General features: G+C 29.7%; 1 protein-coding gene across 1 annotated transcript in view; it reads left to right on the top strand.

Annotated features, from left to right (window-relative positions):
- LOC107454420 (protein giant-lens) overlaps positions 1-20,778 on the top strand; it is a 40,244-nt gene extending 19,466 nt beyond the window's left edge. The window contains exons 2-4 of the mRNA XM_016071619.3: positions 14,729-14,899; positions 17,588-17,794; positions 19,622-20,778. Of these exons, the coding sequence (XP_015927105.1) occupies positions 14,729-14,899; positions 17,588-17,794; positions 19,622-19,840 (597 nt within the window). The 3' untranslated portion in view covers positions 19,841-20,778. The remainder of the gene's footprint in view (positions 1-14,728; positions 14,900-17,587; positions 17,795-19,621) is intronic.
- The last annotated feature ends 1,286 nt before the right edge of the window (positions 20,779-22,064 follow it).

Below are 22,064 nucleotides of genomic sequence, written 5' to 3'. Positions count from 1 at the left end.
ATTTTTAACGTGTTGCATTACAATGTTAACCAATTGATACACGAACATAAACAAGTAAAAACCGGTTTCAGCAGTGTAAAAACAATCCAGCATAGTATCACCTGATAATTAAGATTTCACATAGAATCTTATAGTGCGTCTAATAATTTGGTGACTATAATACCCTAAACTGTGCAACCAAAGCTTTATGTCTTGAACGATATCGTAGTATTTAAATTGTGAGTTTTTGAGAAGCTATCGAGACTATCGATTACGCACGTCATAAAAAAATTTAAAGACGTCTTGTTTGTTCTACTTTTATTCAATTCGGCTGAAGTCATGGTTGGAATAAATCTTCAGCGATTGACTTCGAATTTTAACTGCATGTTTAAAGTTACATTCTTAACAGAAATACGTAGATTTATTTTACTTTATAATATGGTTTTTTTCCTTTTTCGTAATAAATAATTTTTGGGGGAGAATTTTCGAACTCAAGCGATGTCTTGCTAAATTCGATACATCAAAAAGCTTACATACTTTCTTAGACATTAGCACTCATAATCAAAACAAAGTTTGCTTTTCCTTTTATATTAAAGAAGATGCTCTTAGTTTCGTTGCATGTTCTTTTAAAAAAAGAAAAAAAGAAAGAAACTACATTGAAGAAAAGCTTTTTAGCCTTCTATTTGGCATTTAAGTTCGAATTCACAATTTACTGGTGAAAGCCAGATAATATTAGAATAATAGGTTTATGTAGATCAGTGTTTCCCAAAGTGTGGTACGCGTACCCCCAGGGGTACGGAAACAGTTTAAGGGGGTACGCGTTCTAATGCGAAATATATTGCAACAAACGAAAATTTCAAAAAATTTATTTAGAAACAAAGCTAGCTATGAAAATTTACGCTTACGTATTTTTCTATTGGCTATTTTTTTGCAGAGTTAACAGTTAGTAATTAGTGGTATCAACAGCCAGTAGTGGTTTTTAACTTTTGTGAAATTTTTTTATAGTAAAAAATACATAAATTTTTATATTAGTGGTACACAGCGTTACGAAAAGTTTAGAAAGGGTACACAAAAGTCATAAGTTTAGGAAACACTGCTGTAGATTTTCCTTCATTATTTACCACGAACGAGAAGACTGGCATCATGCAATTTTTGCTTTAATCGAAATAGCTATATTGTCCACAGTCAAAAAGCCACTGAAAAATTATGGAAAAGCTGAACATATCTGTATTTCCTGATGCGTATTCTGGGTAACTGGGTTTGCAATTAATGAAATAAAATAATAGTATTAAAAAACAATTACACCAGTTTTGTAATATAGTGACACAATTTATTAGTCACATATTTATTTTTAAAAGATTGTCACCAGCAGTATTTTGCTTTAAATCAACTTCTGTTCTCCGTATAAAACCACGTATGATGGTTAAAAAAATAAAAAAAATTATCTTGAAAAACTAAATAACAGTATTTAATAGTCACACAAAATAAGTATGCATACGTAGATAAAAGGCTGAGAAGTGAAATCGAAGTGGTTGCGGAATTTCTCACTCCCAAAAAGAAAACAAATATATAGTAACAAGATAATAAATTGAAATAAATTTTATGTGATAATAAGAGATTATGGATGGTGTAGGAACAGAGAGTAGATTTTGGAAGCCAATTTTCACTCCGTCACGCTTACAGAAGTCCTGCTTCAGTGAGCTAGCTCATCGCGTGAAAAATTTGTTACCTGCCTGTCGGTGATTATATTTGCTCATCTCTGTGGGAATTCATTTTCTCCTTCGTCACTTTTCTTTTCCTTCCCATCACCATGTGTGGCGTATGGATCCTTTCCAAAATTTGAAAGTTCCCGCGTGATTCTCATCTTGTCTGCCAATTGTGGGCTACTCATGGCACATTAAATTGTGCGTTGTGGTAAAAAAGTATGGTCAAAAGTCAAAACTGACAAAATATGGTAAATTTTACCCTGTTACCGGATCTATGGGAGCACCAAAAAGCTCGGTAGTTTTTACCGAAGTACAACGGTTATGATTTTGGAAAAATTAACAATAGAACATGGTTTTAAAATGTGTGGTAAATATGGTAACATTTGATGATTTTATTATGATATCTTAGAACATGGCATTAAAAGCATCATTGAATTAAAAACACTGAAAAATAAATCAGTTAAATTTATTTTTCAGTTTTGTATTTTCAAGTAGATATTTGGTAATAAGAACTATAATTTAGAAAACCGGAATCTCTAGTCAATTACCAAATAAATGATTTATGAACACTGTATATTTTGATTTTATTACCAAATGTTTGGTATATATTAGCTAATAAGAACTATAATTTAGAAAACCAGAATTTCTCGTGCATTACCAAATGAATGACTTATAAATACTAGATTTTTTAGTTTGTTACCTAAATTATATATATATGTATTTTATTTTTTTTTATTAGTAATGGCATTATTGCCTTATAGTACGGTAATTTTTCCAGAATTTTTTCCGTGCAGTAGACTGATAAGTACCCAGCAATGTAATAAAGACTTCAAATAAATACTTTAATATTTTTCATCAGTTAAAAGGGTACTTTTCAGTAAAATATTCTGAAAATTGGTTTTGTTATTCTTACAGTAAAATATTTTAAACATTGGTTTTGTTATTTTTACAGTAAAATATTCTAAAAATTAGTTTTGTTATTATTACGCAATACACTATTATCCAAATTGGAGAATATTTTTCTAAAAGTATAATATAAAAGTTAAAAAAAGTGAGAAGATATGGTAACCAACCAGATAGAATTTCATGCTTTCAAAGAGGAATGAAGTCAGTTTGATTGTACTTACTTCTTGCTTCTAACCCTATTGCATTTTTAGAAAATGTAATTTACTGAATACTTTCCAGAATTCTAAATGAGAAATTGGATTTAACACGAAATCCGTCAAAAACTATATTTGTTGGAAAAGTTCCGGATGTTTTGCAAAATGGAGTTTCAGGCTTTGTTGACATGTTTAAAATGAAATCAATCACAACAGTTTGGTTTTCAATCTGAAAATCTTGATTTTATTTTATTTTGTAATCGGCATTGAACAGCCGATCCAATTCTGAATTTACGACTATCAACATTCAACTCCGTAGGCTTGTAATTTTGAACCCAACCCAGAAGACAAGGGAACTCCTGCATCCAGCATTGGGACAAACTAGAATTCCTGGAGCACTTTTCGATGGAACTAACCAGCAGTTGTGTTACAAGAAGAGGAAAAACACGAAAACCTCCCTCAACAGCCCCGATGGCAAGGGGCAAGCAAAGTTAAAAAACGTATATTATTAAATAATGCTTACTATAATAGTCTCCTGAGAAGCCACAACAACATATTAATTCTCAAAGTCAAGAGAAAAATTTAATTACCCTTCCACCTATTTTATTTATTTTTTTTTTTTCAAATCAAAGATTCTCATTTAATTTTTTTCATTTACCAGAAGAAAAAAATAAAACATCTTTTTTTTTTTAAAGTTACGTCAAAATAACTCCGGTCTGTGGTATTAAATTCATAAATCTATTTTTAATAACTGACATATACGAGGAAATATTCGCAAAAGCTTTCATAAGCAAAAATCATCATTTTTGAAGGTGTTAAAATTCAATTTTTCGTTAAATTAAATTTAAAAATACTTATAATTTTTTTTATAGTTAATTACTATGATTTTAACCACCCTATATTATATACATGGGGTAATTCATATTCATTTCCGACAGCCTTTTCACGCACTTTTAAGCTCACGCATAACTAAACTGCAATTACGATCGAATCTGTGATAAACAACGAACATTTTAATAGCTTGCTCACCTTTTAAGGGTTGGTCTTTGTGTTTTTGCATTTCTCATCCCGGCAGATGCTCATCAGAGCTAAATTTATTCTTCTTAAAAAACGCAAACAAAGGAGGCCAAAGTTAACCCTTTAGTCGACCGCACTTCATTATCACCGCATTACGTGTTGGGTAATTGTATCTATTAAATATTCTATCTGCATTAGCATCTGGTGCTGAAAATAAGAACATCTGCGTGCTCTAGGATGATATTTCCTGATTCCAATCCCTTTTTTTACGTATATTTACTCTTAATTTTATTTTATTTTTTATTCTTATGTACGCATTGCTTCCGCCGTGATTCGCGTGGTGAGTTTGAGTGAATGAAGGCGTTGTCACTCCCTCCTGTAAGTTTGTTTCTCCAAATTCTTTTTCTTCTCATCCTTTTATTGTTTTTGTTTGCTGTTTTATTGGTTCAATGGACGTGTAAGTAATTTTTTTTTCGTGCTGGCAGCTGCGCGGAAAGCAGGAGGAAAAAATAGTAAACATCACCCTTTCCAACATTACGACTAAATATAAAAATGAGCAGGTTTTCTTCCCCCCCCCCTCTTTTAAGATTGGCGGGTTGTCATCCAACTAAAAACATTTCGGAGTAATTAATTTGAGCCTCTTTCTCTTTCCTCCTTTCAGTAATTTTTTAACCTGATTTTTTTTTAAAATTTATTTATTCATAAAATCAATTTTTTAGATAGCAATTATTTTTAAAAATGAAGCATTTTTTGAAATTTTTTTTTATGTAAACTAGCATGAAATATTTTAATTTACTTATTTTACTCAATATTCATTCGTTTGTTTTTCCATTATTACCATTACATTACCATTTTATTCTATCAACCATTCCAAAAAATTTCTTTCGTAATTACTTAAGTTAATACTTTTAGAAAAAATATGTAAGTTGAAACTAATCATGTCATAACATGAATTATGCTTATGAAAAGGACGACTTTTAAGGTACCGACTTGTTTCGACAACTTTTTATTTTTAAATATTAAGATAAAGTTTTAAAAAAACTAGTTTGTTATGTTATGTGTAAAAGCTTATTAAACTGGCAAAAAAATTATTATTATTTTTTATGTAAAAATAAGGCATTTTTAACATATATACGCTGAACGCTGTAAAGTAATTTTATCGTCTAAAACAAAAAAGTGCTTCTATAAGAATTTTATTTAGAAGGCTATCTCAACTATGTTTTGAATTATTATCTTGAAAGCAAGTGCATATACTACTACTGAGTTATCAGCAAGTACATTAGATACATTTCGGCATAAGGCAAGTACATTAGGGCATAAAGCAAGTGCATATACTACTACTGAGTAAGGGTATAGCAAGTACATGTCAATGTAGTTAAAAATGCAAACGTTTAAAATTTTTCCTGCTTGTCTTTTCGAAAAAATATGCATAAAAAATGAAATTCTACTTTTTTTCTCTAAGTACTATACATGTGTACTATAATCAGAAACCCTCATGTAAATGGTGGACGATTATTAAAAAAAATATAAGCATGAGATACCGTGTTTGAGGTGGTGGTAAATGCGAAAAAGTCTGATTTTGAGATAAACACATTTAAAGTCTAAAATCATTAGTTTATCCAATGTTATCACCTTGCACAAAAACTGCTATAACTTTTTAAATAATTAGAGAACAAACAGAAGTAAAGTAATTTTAAAAAGCTATAAGAGTATGGGGATTCAAAATTTATAATTACCTCAATTTCGAAAATTTTACCCAAAATCATGTTTTTGCACTAGTCTAATATACTATTACCATAAATTAAATAATGTAGGGGTAATATTTTTTATATAAAGGAGGTAGTTTTATTTAATGGAAATGGAAGTGGTAATATTTTAATAGATTAAAAAAGGAGAAAGCGGTGAAATTTTATTTCTAAGCTTTTTTTAATTTTTAATTAATGCGATTTGTTAGTCCTTCTCTTTACTTGTTGCAAGATTTTTAATAGCATTCTGACTTAATTATTTAAAGAAAAAGCTTGGGTTAAAAGTAAGTACACGTTAAAATTATAAAAAAATTAAATAGATTTCAGCGTATAGTATTAATTTATGTTCAGTGCTTAAGATATTATTATAATATACTGTATGCAGTATATAAGCAGTAATATACTGTACGTTTCATACACTGTATTGTTTTTATTTATTTCAAAATCAGTCAGAAAGAAATTGTTTAAATTATTATTATTCTATAAAGTATGCACATTTCTTTCATAAATTGTATTAATTTTATTGATTTGTTTTCCAATTTATAATGATTAATTATTAATAGAAATCCAAAGTCATATTTAAAATTATGAGTTCATTAATTTATTCGAAATTTCTAATACAAATAGGTAAATATCATTATTAAGAAGAATTAATTATCATAATAAAAAGTTTGAGGACAAAAGCAATTAATGAGTAAGCAATTTTTCCAAAAGCAAATTTTCAATATGTATGCAACGAATGATAATAGCTATTTAATAGGCATTTTTCATTAAAGTTAGTGAGAAATTTTTTTTATCCAGATATTACTGTGCAACTCAACTGTTCAACTCCTTTCAACATGTGCCTTCTTTCATTTTCGCGAGATTTTTTCTTCTCTCGAACTAGAATCTGTGTTATGCTGACACGTAACAGAAGCAGGTGTTGTGTGGAAGCAATGCTATAAAAAAGACTTACTTTTGTCCCACTTTCTCCCCGAAGTTATTTATTTTCCATTAAGGGTTCATGACTTCATTCTATTTTTTTTTTATAATCTTTTTAAAGCTTAGAATTTTCAAAAAGCAAATTTTTTTTGCAGGTTTTGAAAGAATGAATGCATCTTACATTCTAAAACATGCAAAAATGTAAGCAATCAAGAAAGTGCATATTACCCTATAGTCCACAAATAAGAAACTGCAAGATATATTCTACTTGAAACATTCTTTATCTTGACCTCAAATTTATCTTGTTCTTTATTGTTATTCTTCTGCTCATAGTCAAAAATCATTATTCAACTTTGCGTCAATGTTCTACAACGTTTTGCTAATTTCATTTTTATTCAATAGTAACTACCTACATTTTATTCAAACAAACAAAAACAATTTACGCATTTTCCTTCCATATTATTTTTTCATTAATTTGTATCAACTGCCACAAATTTCTTCCAACTTTAGACAAACTTCAATCAAAAACAAAAGTTTAAATATGAAAACGGTTTTTAAACTTCCCAATACATCAAGTAGTAAGTAGGAAAAAAAATCTTTCACTTTAAGTAAATAAAATTTAAAAAAACATCATACGCCTTTTGAGTTGCAAATTAATTTTCAGCAATAGTTGTTAATAAGATCTATTATTTTTCTAACACATAACCATTTTTCAACCATCTTCATAGGTAACCATTTTTCAACCATCTTCATAGAACCATCTTCATTTTTATCAGCTTCCACGAATTTTTTCCAACCATAGCCATACTTAATTCAAAAACATACGTTTACATCTGAAACCGATTTTGAAATTTCTCAATTTATCGCATCGTTTGTTCAGAAATAGAGTGTGCTTTTTTCACTGTAGCTTTAAGTTTTTTACAACAAAATTAAGTGAAATAAAGTCGTCTTTTGAGTTTGAAATTAATTTTCAGCAACAGTTCGTAAGTTGCGTATTTAAAATTAAGTTAAATTATCTTTTAAATTAAATAATAATAATTTTTATTGTTATTTTAATTATTCATTAATTTTTTTGCTGAAGAATAATTTGTTTAGAAAAATGTCTCGTGATCTACTATATTTTTATGTAAATATAATAAAGTGTGCATTTTCGAAATCATTTTCGAACTTTAATTTTAAACATTAGTTCCTAGATAAAATCATGCAAACAAGTATCGGTACTTTTTAGGTAACAAATTATTAAGGAAATAGTTAAAATTTAAAAACTTATTATTGTGGAAAATGAGAGTTTAGAGTCTTGCTATACTTTATCACTGGGAAAGATAGTTTTAACTGGATGTGGGAATCATGTGATTTCGTACTTCATCCTCTGGCCTCGAGCCCCGTGTGTCGCTTTACCTCATATTTTTAATTAGTGAAACCACAAGAAAACATGAGAATTTCGTGCGTTTCTACAGTGGGAGGTATTTTTTACCGTCTTTGCTATGCTCTTGTGGTTGTAATTAGGTGGCATGACGGTTGTGCCATGATAATTTTTCCCATAGGAACTCTTAACACCATGCGGACCCTCTTTCCGGCTGCCGACCTTGGGTTCTCTTCTTTTAGCCGTTGAGAACATCTTTGGACTCTTCATCCATGATTCCCTCTCTCTCTCTTTCTCTACCTTGTGACGTCACTCTCATTTCCCCGCCAAAAATCAAATACACTTTTTCTTCCACGCGAAAGCGCTCATTGAAATCTTCCTCAAGATTTTTATGTCATTTCGGAACGTTTTTTCCACCTTCTTGGTGATTTTTTTGCTCCTTTCACAACTTTGTAGCAAACTTCAGTGTAATTTTTAAAAGAATTTGCGCATTTTTTGTAAGCTATTAATGACTGAATATGGTACATAATTTTGATAAGTTATTATTATTTTTATTTTGTAATTGGAAATGCAAGGATGTCTCCTAATATTTGTTAAGGATGTTCGGGTCAAAAATCTTAATTTAAATTTTTTTTTTGTTTTAATTGTTTATTCTTTAAAAAAAAATTTAGGCTCGAAATAAACTTTTCTTTGTAATAAACTTTAAATGATAACTAAAATTTGAATTATTTTTCCTTTATGGTTAATTTTTTAAGATTTTATTCACATTGAAAATGATATACTAACTCAACTATAAAATATATCTGTATGAAATTTGTATTTATTTTTGGGTATATTATTTAATGTATAACTACATGCATTTTGAATTTCAGTTCATGAATTTAGAATAAAAATAAATAAAAAATTAAGTTTGTTTTTCTAAAGCTCATAAGCAAATAATCTGATAGCAAGTTAAATTTGATAGGTATTTTTATTCAAAATAATATGATTTACTTTAAAGAATAATGTTTCGAGAAGAAAGGTGCATCAATTTTTTTTAAAAAATGTGGATTTTTAAATATTTCAGTGAAAATTTGTTTATATTAATAATTTATTAAAATAATATTCATAAATTCCTGCATTTTTGAAAATGTTTTAAAAAATATGTACCAGATAACCTTAAAATATAGGATTCAAACTTAAGTTCTAACTTTAAAAGTGAATTTCAAAATCTTCAGCACTTTTTAATATATTTCTGTGGAATAAATTGCAATTCAAGAAGCTTCTAATATGTGTTTATTCAACAGTAAAAGTTTAAAACTAAAAATAATTTTAGAAATCAGCTATTTATTGAAATTCTTTGTAACCATGTAACCTATGTAATTTTTCTCATTTTAAAGTAATAGTTAGTATAGGATTTAATTAAACACAGGTATTCTCAAAATGAGTGCCAACCTTTGGGTAACGAGTTGACTTTTGAAGAGGGTCATTCAGGATCGAATACTGTGGGATACAGAGTGTGACGTTTTATTTAATTTTCTTTCAGTACCATTTGTTTATGCGTGTATTGAATTTCGAACTCACGGAGGGTAGATTATTAGTTTTATTTAATCACATAATTGTCCACGAATAGCTTATCCCCGCAATGGATTTCAAACACAGGATTAGAAGTTTTTTAATCAACATAAGTCAACTTGGACCAAAAGTGTATGATCCTACCATTCTTAGTTTCATGCCAAGCGTTTTATTTCTTTGAGCCACCTATTCTTTTATAGATTGTTTTGACATTATTGTTTGGATTATGGAACCAAATTTGTAAAAAAGACTTTTAAATCAGTTCATATAAGAGACATTAATTGAGACTGCGAAGTGTAGGAGTAAATTAATATCACGTTTTTATTAGAAAGTATTTTGTAATGGCTAGTACTTTTTTACCTTACGCGTGAGGAAAAAAAAAGTATTTGAACCTAAAATTTGACCAAGAAGAGCCGTAAAAACTGATATCAGAGTATGCACATCCAAAAGAACCTTTGGCTTCATATTTAAATTTGTGAAAATTTAAGTTGGCTGTTTAAAAACGCAACGTTTAAAAGATAAAACTATTAAAATTTTAAAGGATTTATATTATTGCCAAATATTGGTTAAACAACTTTTATCCCAGCGTCCCTAAAAGATTTAAGGTAAAACATTTCAACTTCTACGTATTATTATCTCAAAACTCCTGTCTGTTTTGCACGATAAAATGCTAAATTTTTCATCGTAAAAGGGATGGGGGCAAATTGTAATGTTTGTTAGGTAATTTATTGATCACCATTGGAATGTCATGTGATACTTCTGTCTCACGTATCAGTTCAAAATCTCACTAAATCCATCAGGTGCCGACATGAATTTTTCCGTCTTTGTGGAAAGATAATAGTTGAATAAAAACAGCATTATTTGAGAGATTAAAAACTTTAATAAAATTAGTTGTTTATATTATTGAAAATTTTTGAGACAGTTTGTATGCCATCGTCCCTAAAAGGATTCAGGTAGAATACCTCAATTTCGGATGCACAAAATTCTCGGCAGTTTGCACAAGAAAATTGTAAATTTTTCATTCGAGTGACATGCGACAATTACTGCAGTCACTCGCATCAGTTTATGACCCCTCTTATTCGTCTGAATGCCAGCATAATAAAATTTTTCCTTCAATGATAATACAATTACCAGGTTGAATAAAAACCGCGCCGTTTAAGATAAGCTGTTAAGGTTAGCTGTTAAAATTTCAGAAGTTCATATTATCAAAAACACGTGAAATCATTTTTGTGTCACTTCCCTTAAAAGGATTCATTTAGAATTCCTGATGTACCATTACACAAAATTATCTTTTATTTGCTCAAAAAAATTATAAATTTATACCGTAAATGAAATGGAAGCAATTCTTTATGTTCCTTAGGTGATTTACTGAGCTCCATTGGAATGCCATGCAATAATTACTACTGTCTCATGCATCAGTTTATGACTCCCCTCATCCATCTTCCCCGCGTAATGAATTTTTTTCTCCATTGATGATACAATTACATGATTGATTAATTACAGCGCTGTTTAAGATAACAGTCTTCACGATTTTAGTAGTTTATATTATCAAAAATATATAGAACAGTTTTTATGTTACTTGCCTTGAAAGAATTCAGGTATAATCTCTCAATTTCTGATGTACAAAACGCTCGTCAGTTTTCTCAAGAAAATTATTAACTTTTCGTTGCAAGTGAAATAGAAGCAAATCTTAATGTTCTTTAAGGAATTTACAGGGCACCATTGGGATGGCATGCAATGATTACCACTGCCTCACGCATCAATTTATGATCCCTCCTATTCTTGGGGATGAATTTATTTCTCTTTGATTTTAATAACGAATTTTTTTTCTCCATGGATGCAATTACGTGGTTGATTAAAAATCACACAATTTAAGATAACAGCAGGTACAATTTCATTAGGTCATATATTATTAGAAAAAATGTGGAACAGTTTTTATGCCACTTTCCTTGAAAGGATTTAGATAGAATCTCTTAATTTCTAATATACAAAACTCTCGTTTGTTTGCTCAAAAAAAATTATTAATTTTTCATTGGAAATGAAATGGATGCAAATTTTAATGTTACATAGGAGATTTACAGAGCGCCATTGGAATACCGTGTAATAATTACCACTGTCTCAGGCGTCAGTTTATAACCCCTCTTATTCTTCCGGACACGTGGGAAATTAGAAAAAAGTATGGAACAGTTTTTATGCCATTTTCCTGGAAAGGATTTAGATAGAATCTCTTAATTTCTAATGTACAAAATTCTCGTCTGTTCGCTCAAAATAAATTATTAATCTTTCATTGGAAACGAAATGGATATAAATTTTAATGTTCTTTAGGTGATTTGCAGAGCGCCATTGGAATGCCATGCAATAATAATTACTACTGTCTCAGGCGTCAGTTTATGACCCCCTCTAATTCTTCCGGATGCCCTGATAATGAATTTTTTTTCTCCATTGGTGATACATTTAAACAGCAACATTGATCTAGTGATAATAAAAACGAAGTTCGTAATGAAGTCCCGTGAGACATATCACGCATGGTTATTTTTCTTGTGGATTTTTATTCTTTCTTGCACGGGACATCCTTTGGGAACGAAAGGAAACAGGCATGAGTGTGACACGTGGGAAAACAGCGTCAAGAAAAAGCAAGGTTTTTAAAGCATTAATTAAGTGTTCAGCTAAACGCTCGACACACATTAGTGGTCTTCCGCAGCAACTTTATTCTAAGTGCAACACAAACCATGTGTGACTTCGAAAACGCAATTAAAATGTCTTTCGCTGAATGATGGAATTATGGCATTTCTCATCGTCTGGAGCATGGCCTTACTATTGAGGCATGATCTCTGTCAATATTTAATGAAATATGCTCCTTACCTCGGCGGATGCTCGTAGCTGATTTCATTTCAATCTAAGAAGATCGCTGAAGGAGCAGAAGACTAGGAATGGCATTGGTTGGAACTTTTCTTTAAGAATCAAACGAAAAAAATGGGTAGATTTTACCAGGGAAATGTAACTCCGTTACAAAAACTGTGAAATATGTAATCAGTAGGACCGTACACATTGTGGAAAGATGTGGAAAATCGTATGTTTTACAACTGTCCGCATTATTGCCGAATATCCCCATTATATTTTATTTTTCAGCAAAATGTCTTAATTTACCAGGTAAAAATTTTTTTTCCGATGCAAGTTCTTTTTCAAGTTTAAGAATTCTTTTAGCAACTTAAACTTAGCAACGCTCGGTATATTAGTTAAAATCTCCTGTAATATTTGAAAAATAGTAATTGCAACAACAAAGAAAATGAAAAAAATGAGTTTTTTTTTAAATTATTTTTTTTTATTTCCTTTTTTGTAGGTCATCCGCACTCAATCCTCATAGTTTTAAAAAATTACCGTATGATTTTTAAGATATATCTGCATAATTTATAGGGCTTTTATAATTAAGCACATCCTTACCCTACATTTGTTTGCATATAAATGGAATTTAAGCTTCCTTGGATTGTTTCAAGAATGAATAATGTTTTACTCGCATATACATGACATTATATGTTGTAGATGTTTCATAGCATCTCAATGATAATTACGTCTCATCTGAAACACGCACGACTTATACTTTTTATAAATTGAGTTTTGAATGTGCTTTAGTTTAAAATAAGTAGCTCAATTTCTAATTAATGCAGGTTACATGTTCCTCGAATTATTCTTCAGAAATCGTTGGGGCTATAATTTCAAAATTTAAGAGAGTTTTATTTTTTCTTCTACATTATGTGAGAATTTTTAAGTTTTGATGTCTCATCTAACTTTATATTCAAAAATTTCGGATTATACAGCAAAAAATAAATAATTAATTCTTAAATTATGGAACAATGAATCGAATAATTTCGAAATATAAATTAGAGAATGATTGAGTGTAGGGTTTAATGTAGAAATTAGAGAAACTTCTATCTTTAGGACTTCAGTTACTAATTGACTGAACGCATTTAAATCCCAACTTAGTCGATTAAAATTTAAAGTAATTTATTTTTTAGTTGTGGCGTTACTCTTGCTGAAATGTGATTAGCATTATGTTTCATTGTACAGGACAATAACTAGAGTTTTAGAAATTTTTCTTTAAATTGTACTTTAATAACAAAAATTTGGAACATGCAACCTCTATTGGACATGAAATAAGTTACATATTTTTAACAACACATTCAAAACTCAACTTAGTTGATAAAAAAGTATAAGTCTTGAATTTTTCAAATGAGATGTTATTATTATCGAGGAACTAAGCATGGTTTCGTATATTTTTATACTTCTTTTTATTTTGTTAAAAACATATCCAAAATGTAATAGACGTAAAAATTTGGAAATATAAAACGGTTAAGATTGTGTTGTTAAATCCCGTTGAGATTCTTATTCCAGAATAAACTAGAAAAAAAAGTATTTCCAAAACATTCTAAAATAAAGTGTTTATTTTTTTTCTTCTTCATTAAAGTAGTCCATTTTTTACATACTTTTAAGGTTTATTTTTGGGATTTCGAAATGGTTTTTAAGAAGCGAATATGGTTTTCAACTATTCGTCTAATAAAAGAACAGTAATTTACTTTAATAAGGTGGAGTTAAAAAAAATTGCCTTTAAAAATTTGGTATTTCGAGTTAAATGACGTTAAAATTGGAATATTTACAGCTAATAAACTGTTCCAAAAGTATGCGGTAACCCCTCTGCTTCTTCGAAATTTCATTAAGTTCTTTAATAAAAATAATAAATTTGTTCATATAAAATTGCTTATAATATAAAATTGCTTATCTAATTAATATAAATCCTTAGTGTTTTTTGTTAAATTCTTAAAACGATTTAACTTGTAACTGTCGAGGTCAATCATTCAGTAAAACAAGAATTCTATGAAGTAGTCATACGACTACGAATTAAAAACCTACTTATTTTAATATTTCGTTTATTTTATAGATTCTGAATATTTTATTAAAATATAGATAAATGAGGAAATTTAACATTTGTAATCTTTGAAGATGTTAAAGTAAGTGTAGGATAATAAATAGTTCGCTCTCAATGATGTCAAAGTGTCTAAAATTCTCCAAAATGACAAAAGCTGATTGATGATAATTGATAAAACGAATGTTTAGTTTTCTGAGGTTAACGATTATTAACGAACGATTTCACACAAGAATTATTTTTAAAAACATTTACGTTTAGTAAAATTCAATATGCTTCTGTAAGAATTGAAGTTTTTCAATAATTTTGTTTAAAATCTATTGTTTTACTATGTAAAGAATGCTGTTATTACATAAAAGTTGTTTTTTTTTCGTTACTACAAAAAGTTAATTAAAATTTAATTTATTTTAAAATGTATGTTTCAGTCAAATAATTCTGACATTCCACAATGTGAGCGGTGGGCAGTCTGCAACAGAGTCGACACGTATTCTAGACCTTGGGTCGAACGTCTGTGCACTTGTCGCAACTCCAAATGTTCCACTTCGATTCAAGCTGATGATGGCCACACAGTCGTTGATAGAACTCGTCAATATAAGGTAAGCGAACAATTATTTTTCCCTTTCTAAGTTCAGTCTTAATTAGTGTTAGAATTATACGAATGGTTTGTTCTGATTTTGTCATTTTTGACTCGAATCTAATGAACCAATTTAAGAAGGTAAACGTCGTAAGTCGATAAAGAAACTGTAAGAGTGTCTTTTCTGCTCGAAGTTAAACATTGTTGGAAAGACAACTCCCTGGGAGAAATATCGCAAAACTAAGTTACGATAGCTGGCTGCATGTTATTTCCCCCTCCCCCTCACTTTTTCATTTACCGCATCAATTAAATTGCTTGAATCGGTCACTTTATTTGATTATACAATAAGTTGGAATTATAAAAAATTCAAAAAAAAAAAAAAAAATCCTGCTAGTAAAAAATGGCGTTAATTTTTTTTTTAATTGCATTTGAACTAAATNACTTTATTTGATTATACCTCAAGTTGGAATTGTAAAAATTAAAAAAATAAAATCATGCTAGTAAAAAATGGCATTAATTTTTTTTTTCAATTGTATTTGAACTAAATTCTTTATTCAACCCATTTTTTTCTTTTTACTTTTTTTTTACATGTAAAAATTTTAAATTTCTTAAATTATGTATAGTTTAAAACTAAAACATTACTTCAAATTTTAGGCACTCAAATTGGTTATTATTATTATTAATTATTATTGTTGTTTTTAATTATTAATAATAACAATAATTATTATTAATTATTGTTATTATTATTAATATTCTTTCTGGTGAAAAATTTATTGAAAAAATACTCTTAAGGTTATTCAGACAGAAAAGGGATTCTACTTTAAAGCATTAAGTAACTAACATTTTCTTTATTTCTTTAGCAACTAATTAACATTTTTTTGTCTCAGAAATTTTTTTCTATTGAAACTAGCCACCAAATTTTAAGATTGTGAGTTATTTTAAAATATAAGCTCTGAATAAACTTTCAATTCTAGAAAAATTTTAAAAATACTTAACCTTCTTCAAATTTAAAATTGGATAACTGGGGTTAAAAAATAAACATTTCAACAAAATATTCAAAAATGTTAGTGAATAAGTTAAAAAAAAATTTCATTTATGTAATTCCCTATAAGTTAGAAGGAGTAGAATCTCTTTTCCTTTTTGAAAGGGACCCTTAACTCTTTCAACGCGACTGACGAGATTATTCGTTGTCCAGGAATATTCGTTGGAACAAGATAACTCCTTTTGTATTCAGGATTTTTTTCTTTATCATTCAGTGTGTCTAGCGACTTATATATCAGCATTTTAGTGCATTCCGGTCTCTAATATTTTGTCTTTGCAACATTTCTACCAGATGACGCATGCAGCACAATTTTTAGAGATGTGTTGTTTCCGCAATAGAAATAACTCTTCTTAGCAAAGAGGGTGGGACAAAAGTGATGAAAGTATTAAGATAAGGTAGGTAAGTTGGTAATTTATTAACGTCGCACAAGAGCAGCACAATGGGCTATTGGCGATGGTCTGGGAAACATCCCTGCGATGATCCACAGGGGAGCAGGGATGGGACCTCCCAAAAATTTCCCTTTTCGGAAAATATTGCCTTGCCATTTGGCATGTAGAACGTCGATTATCCGAAATGCTAGGACCGAACGTGGTTCGGATAATGAAAAGTTCGGTTAATTGGAAAGTTGTTTAAAATCTAGTTTAAATGATTTATGCACTAACTTCCCTTCACACTTTTTCTAGGCTTAGGATTGACAGTACTATCTAAAATAGCTCTGGTGTGTTTAAAAGTTTTTATTTTTTACTTCTTTTTCAATTCAATGTAATATCTAATGAATTGCATGCTTCTAAATGAGAAGATTCACTATCTTGAACTTGATCGCCTACCTCTTCGTCTGAGGAGTTCCGATTTTCATTCAAAATTTCAGCAACAATTTCATCATTTAAAATTTGAAATCCTGGGTCGTCTTCAGTGTCTCGACACTGGTCTTCGATTTCTTCTGCTGTATAACCTGGAATCTTTTCATCCGGAAGATCTACTGGTTCAGAAACTTCAGTTTCGCTTGTTTTTCTGTTAAAATTTTTATTCCCAGTTTTAAGATTCCAAGCACTGTAATCAATAATCATTAACCATAAATGACAACTACCCATCCCCCAATTGTAGAACTTCAGCACTTATCTGTTCATAAACTCCTTCCGCATTCTAACCATTGTAGACTGTCAAAATGAAGCTCGCATTCTTGGAAAATAATTTTCAGTTGAAGAGGTATGTAGGTTTAACTGTATACATGTAAACTACTGAAAGAAAACTGCTAAAAATGGTTGTAAATTAAATATGGTCTTCAGATGTAGTGGATATTATTTATTCTTCTAAATTCAGAAAAAAAAGTATTCTAAACTTTAAAAAAAGTGAATTTGGACAGAGTTCGGATAATTGGAAGTTCGGATAATAAGGGTTCAGATAATCGGCGCTCTACTGTACTCACAAAATTTCATGTGAGCTGATCTAAAGGGAAAGGAAATTCTTTCGAGATCTCTGTACCCAATGGTACTACTCAGCGACCGACCACAGAACTTTCGATTCCACAGATTTTACGAGCATGTACTCGGTAGATCTTACTGTAGTCGAGGATCGGAGTCCGATTCTATAACCTCGGGTGTTAAGACGAAATTGTTTACATAAATGAAAAGAAAATTTCTGACATCGCATCTTTTTTTTTCTTTTTAGGTATGTGAGACAGTTGATAGACTTCCTACTTGTCGCTACTTCAAAGACATCACTTGGACTCACATAACGAGTGCAGATAACAAATTCCAACAGAGACTCCATTGCAAGTGCCCAGAGAACAGCACAACTTACATATCTGGCCGTGACATGAGAATGACTTCACAAGGAATGCTCTACTATTACCATTTCTCTTGCTCTCCAGAAAGTGTAAGAACTCACTTGATAGTTTTATTATTAGTCATCATAGAATATATTTTGTTGCACTAAAAACATACCAAGTCTCTTTTAAAGAGTTTTGTGAGGCGTTAACATGCTCTTTCGCCAAGGAAAATAAAACAAAACCACAGTTTAAGTTCCTTACGATTGAAGCGAAGCTATAATTTTAAACTGCATAATCTTGCCGTGAGGAATTATCAGTGCTTTAGAACGGACACATAACTTAAATATTTTAAAAGATATGAAACTTTTCTAAAAATCTCCAATTTCGCGACATTTTTCTTCATAGATGAAAATTATCAAAATCACTACCTTATTCTCAGTTTTTGCAAATTTTCATGAGCCTAGATAATAGAGTAAGTTCTTAAAAATTTAGACCATAAATGCTTTTTATTTTCGCAAAACTGTGGATTTTTTTCCATATTGATGTTTTACGCCAACTTTCAGATTAAGCATTGAGAGCACTGGCCTAAACTTGACCTAACAGTTGTGAGTAACTCTTTCAAACTTAAGCTAAGCAGTTATTAAAATAGCATATTCTTCGCAAAAAAGCATCATTTCAANTTGGCTAATTTTCAGATTAAGCATTGAGAGCACTGGCCTAAACTTGACCTAACAGTTGTGAGTAAATCTTTTAAACTTAAGCTAAGCAGTTATTAAAATAGCATATTCTTCGCAAAAAAGCATCATTTCAAAGAACTACGGAGCCTTTGCCTATAGGGCCCAAGTTCCTAATTTATGACTTATCACGCACTGTTAATTTCTAAAAGATGGCCAAAAATCCAAAAAGGTTAGGCGCTTTTGCTGACTAACTCTTTCAGTCGGTCACTTGGTCATAATCATCTGGGGTGAGAGTATCGCTTAATATTCACTTTATAGAAATTCGCTTAATTTCTTAAATGGGCTAAAAGTTGTAAAAATTCGACTAAAAATGTTTAGAAAATTGACTTGAGGTACAGTTTTGGAGTTAATATTTCTTAGCAGAAATATTTGCTCAAAAGTTTGGAATAATAACTCAATATATTCTGCCACCTCAACAGTACTGAAGTTTGGATTAGACCTTTGTGGCTGCAGCCACCACCAATACAGCAGAAAAAGCTGGTTATAATTCTAAAAGTTTAAACAGATATTTTTGTTCAGAAATTGTATCTTTGAAACTCTACCTTAGGTAAAAAAATGATTTTAGAAATGTCATTTACTAAAGATTTCCTCAAAACAAAATATTATAAATTTAAAATTTATTATTTTAAATTGAGTAAATTAAAAATTTAATAATAAGTTAAATAGTATTTACAAATTGTTTTACATGAATTATCCAGAGTTACAACTGAAAAAAAAAATTTGTTTATTTTAATTGTGTTTTGGCATTTAAACTTTAACAAATTTACCTATACACAACATACTGGAAATGTGTTCTGAAAAAATTACGAGCAGTGTCAATAAACATGACGGTATTTCAAACTATTACTATCTTTTTGGCAAGAATTGTGTGATTTAATTTAAAAAATATATATAATGTTCAACATTTTTAAAAATGTAATTTCATTGCCAAACCGAAAAATACAAATTTTTCATGCTATGGTACATAACAAATATAAAAAGAATTGTGGTTTTGGGTTCGGAAATGTTTCCTTCTTTCCTAACACATTGCATGACACGTTTTTAAGAACTTTTTACTGCCCCATACTATTTTAATTCTTCAGTTTGAAACTAAAGTTTGCATCGCTTTCTTTTTTCAATCAATGCTGTCTACATAATAGTAACAGTTAAAGTTATTCCAAGTTCCATGAAACTAATATAAAATTGTTTATCTTTCAGACTATGCGATGTCGTAGAAAAGAACCTTGCCGTTTATTTACCGTCCGTAAACGGTATCCCGTGGAAGAAGTGACCACAAGTACCTTGTGCAGTTGTCCACCTAAGACAACATGTCCTGCTCATCACACAGAACCTTTCGTCATATCAGATTTTGATTCTAGCCGTCCTAGGGACGGAACAAGGACTTACAGTGGCTTTTGTGGCAGTACGGAACTTTGAAAATATATAGTACCGTTATTTCATAAAAGACGGATGCCAATTATGTAAATTTCAGTCATGAAAGTGGAAAGAAGTTTGAAAGTGCCACAGATTCCTTTTGGAAATAATCGTGGAATTAAAGAGCTTAGGTGAAAAAGGTTCGAAGTGACACTTTCGAAAAAATGAAGTACTTTTGGAGGTACTTTTAAATGATGTACAAAAAATGAGTATGCTTTGGAAAAGATATTGTTTAATAGCACAATATTGAATTACTTAGCCAAGTCATTAATTTCGAAGACCTCGGTGAATAAATGACTATCTTTAATTGTTTTCACAGTGAAAAAAGGTTATAAAGATGTTTGGCAACAAACAGTTGACGAGTATTGCTGCAAACTATAACGCCATAAGTTCAAACAATTTAAACTAGTATTAATGATTTGTAGATTTTGCCAATTGAAAACTTAAACGGCCTCTACCTTCGCCATTTTGGATTTTAAATTTTTAATTTGTTGCTTCCTTGATATTTTTTGTACTTAACAAACTTTTGATATAGTATTATTAGACAGCACAATATCTTCCAAAAAAAGCTTAGAAAATACCGAGGTGGCTATATTATATTAGGTGAAATAGCACTTGATAATTTTTAATGTAATCTAATAATGTATCTTAATAATTTTCTATGAATTTTTCTTCAAAACTCTTAAAGCAATAAAATGATTTGATTCTTTAGTAAGTAATTTAAAACTACACTTCTCTCAGTTTTTATATTTTTTAAAATATAATTTCATTACAGTTTAAACAAGTAAAAACAGATTTGGACGAAGCTAAAAATATTCTTTTAACGTTAATTGCAAAAAAAAAAAAAAATATTCTTACTAAAAACAGGCAATTGTCAACTATTGAACTACTCATCAAAAACTGTTGATTGCAAAATTGTAATTTTGAAATTAAAAAAAAAAATTTAAAATTGATAGAGATTCTAAAATACTGCACGCTTTATATCACACCTTGTATTTTACATGTATCGAAAGATACTACTATTATCCATTATCAGTTTATTTGTAAAAATTAAATAAAGAGAATAAAAGCATATTTAGAATTTTTCCTCCCCGTCTGCACTCGTTTGGCAGATTAGTTCGGTGAGAAAATAAAGGACTTATTGAGGCCAAAAAAATTGAAGTCACAGTATAATCGACAAATAAACTTTAAATCTCCTTCATTCATATTCATCAAAGTGTCACTTAAAAGACTTTTTTCACTAAGCTCTTTAACGTGCTGTGCTGTTTAAAACAAACTGTGCTTTTCGACTGTTAATGCTAAATCAAAGATACAAAATAGTGTTCAACACTGTTATTTCGATTGAAAGTTTTATACATGGTGCATTGTCTGAGCCATTTGGTGGCTGCTGTGTATATAATCCAAAGTACAATGCACCAAAAAAAACCTGACCATCCTGAATAACTTTTGATCTAATGATCGGATCTTCACGTTCTAGGACGCAATCTAAATGGTTCGAGGGGGTAACCAGAAATATGCTAATTAATTAGTGCAGGCGATATTTGAAGTTACAAAATCACTCACAAAAATAAACTTTCTCTAATAAAAATAACTTTTTTTTTTTTTTTTTTTACGGATTCGGATTTCTGACCCCCAAAATATACGAAATATGGTCCTCATAGTTCGGTCAGGAGAGCGATCCAAAGTTTGGTCCTCTTAATGTTAATTTTACTTTTTGTGTATTTTGCCATATCTCGAGAACTTTTTATGCGAATTGAAAAATTTTTGCACACAATTTTAAAATTTGCTTATCTAAAGATAATTCCATGCAGAAAATAAATTTTAGTAAATATATATTATTTTTTAGCTATTTTATTAAATAACAGTCGAAAAAATTTTAAATTGTCATGCAATTTTTACGTCATTTCAGTTGAATAGTTCCTTAGAAATCGAATTTTAACCATACGACTTTTTTATAATTCGATTTCTCAGAAATTATTCTACCGATTTTGCTCAAATTTTATATTTTGTTATGTAAAATTACATACTTGAAAATTATGTAAAAAATTATATGCCTTACAATTCTAAATTTTTTCGACTGTTATGAAATATAAAGTAAGAAAAAATATTTAATAAAATTTATTTTTTGCATGGAATTAACCTTTGGATTAATGAATCTCATAAATTGTATGCAAAAATTTTTTCAATTCGCTTAAAGAGTCCTCGAGATATGGCGAAATACGCAAAA

This window comes from Parasteatoda tepidariorum, chromosome 5, assembly GCF_043381705.1.
Source record: "Parasteatoda tepidariorum isolate YZ-2023 chromosome 5, CAS_Ptep_4.0, whole genome shotgun sequence".
In the NCBI taxonomy this organism is placed as follows: Eukaryota; Metazoa; Arthropoda; class Arachnida; order Araneae; family Theridiidae; genus Parasteatoda; species Parasteatoda tepidariorum.
This window is presented reverse-complemented; position numbering and strand designations above follow the sequence as displayed.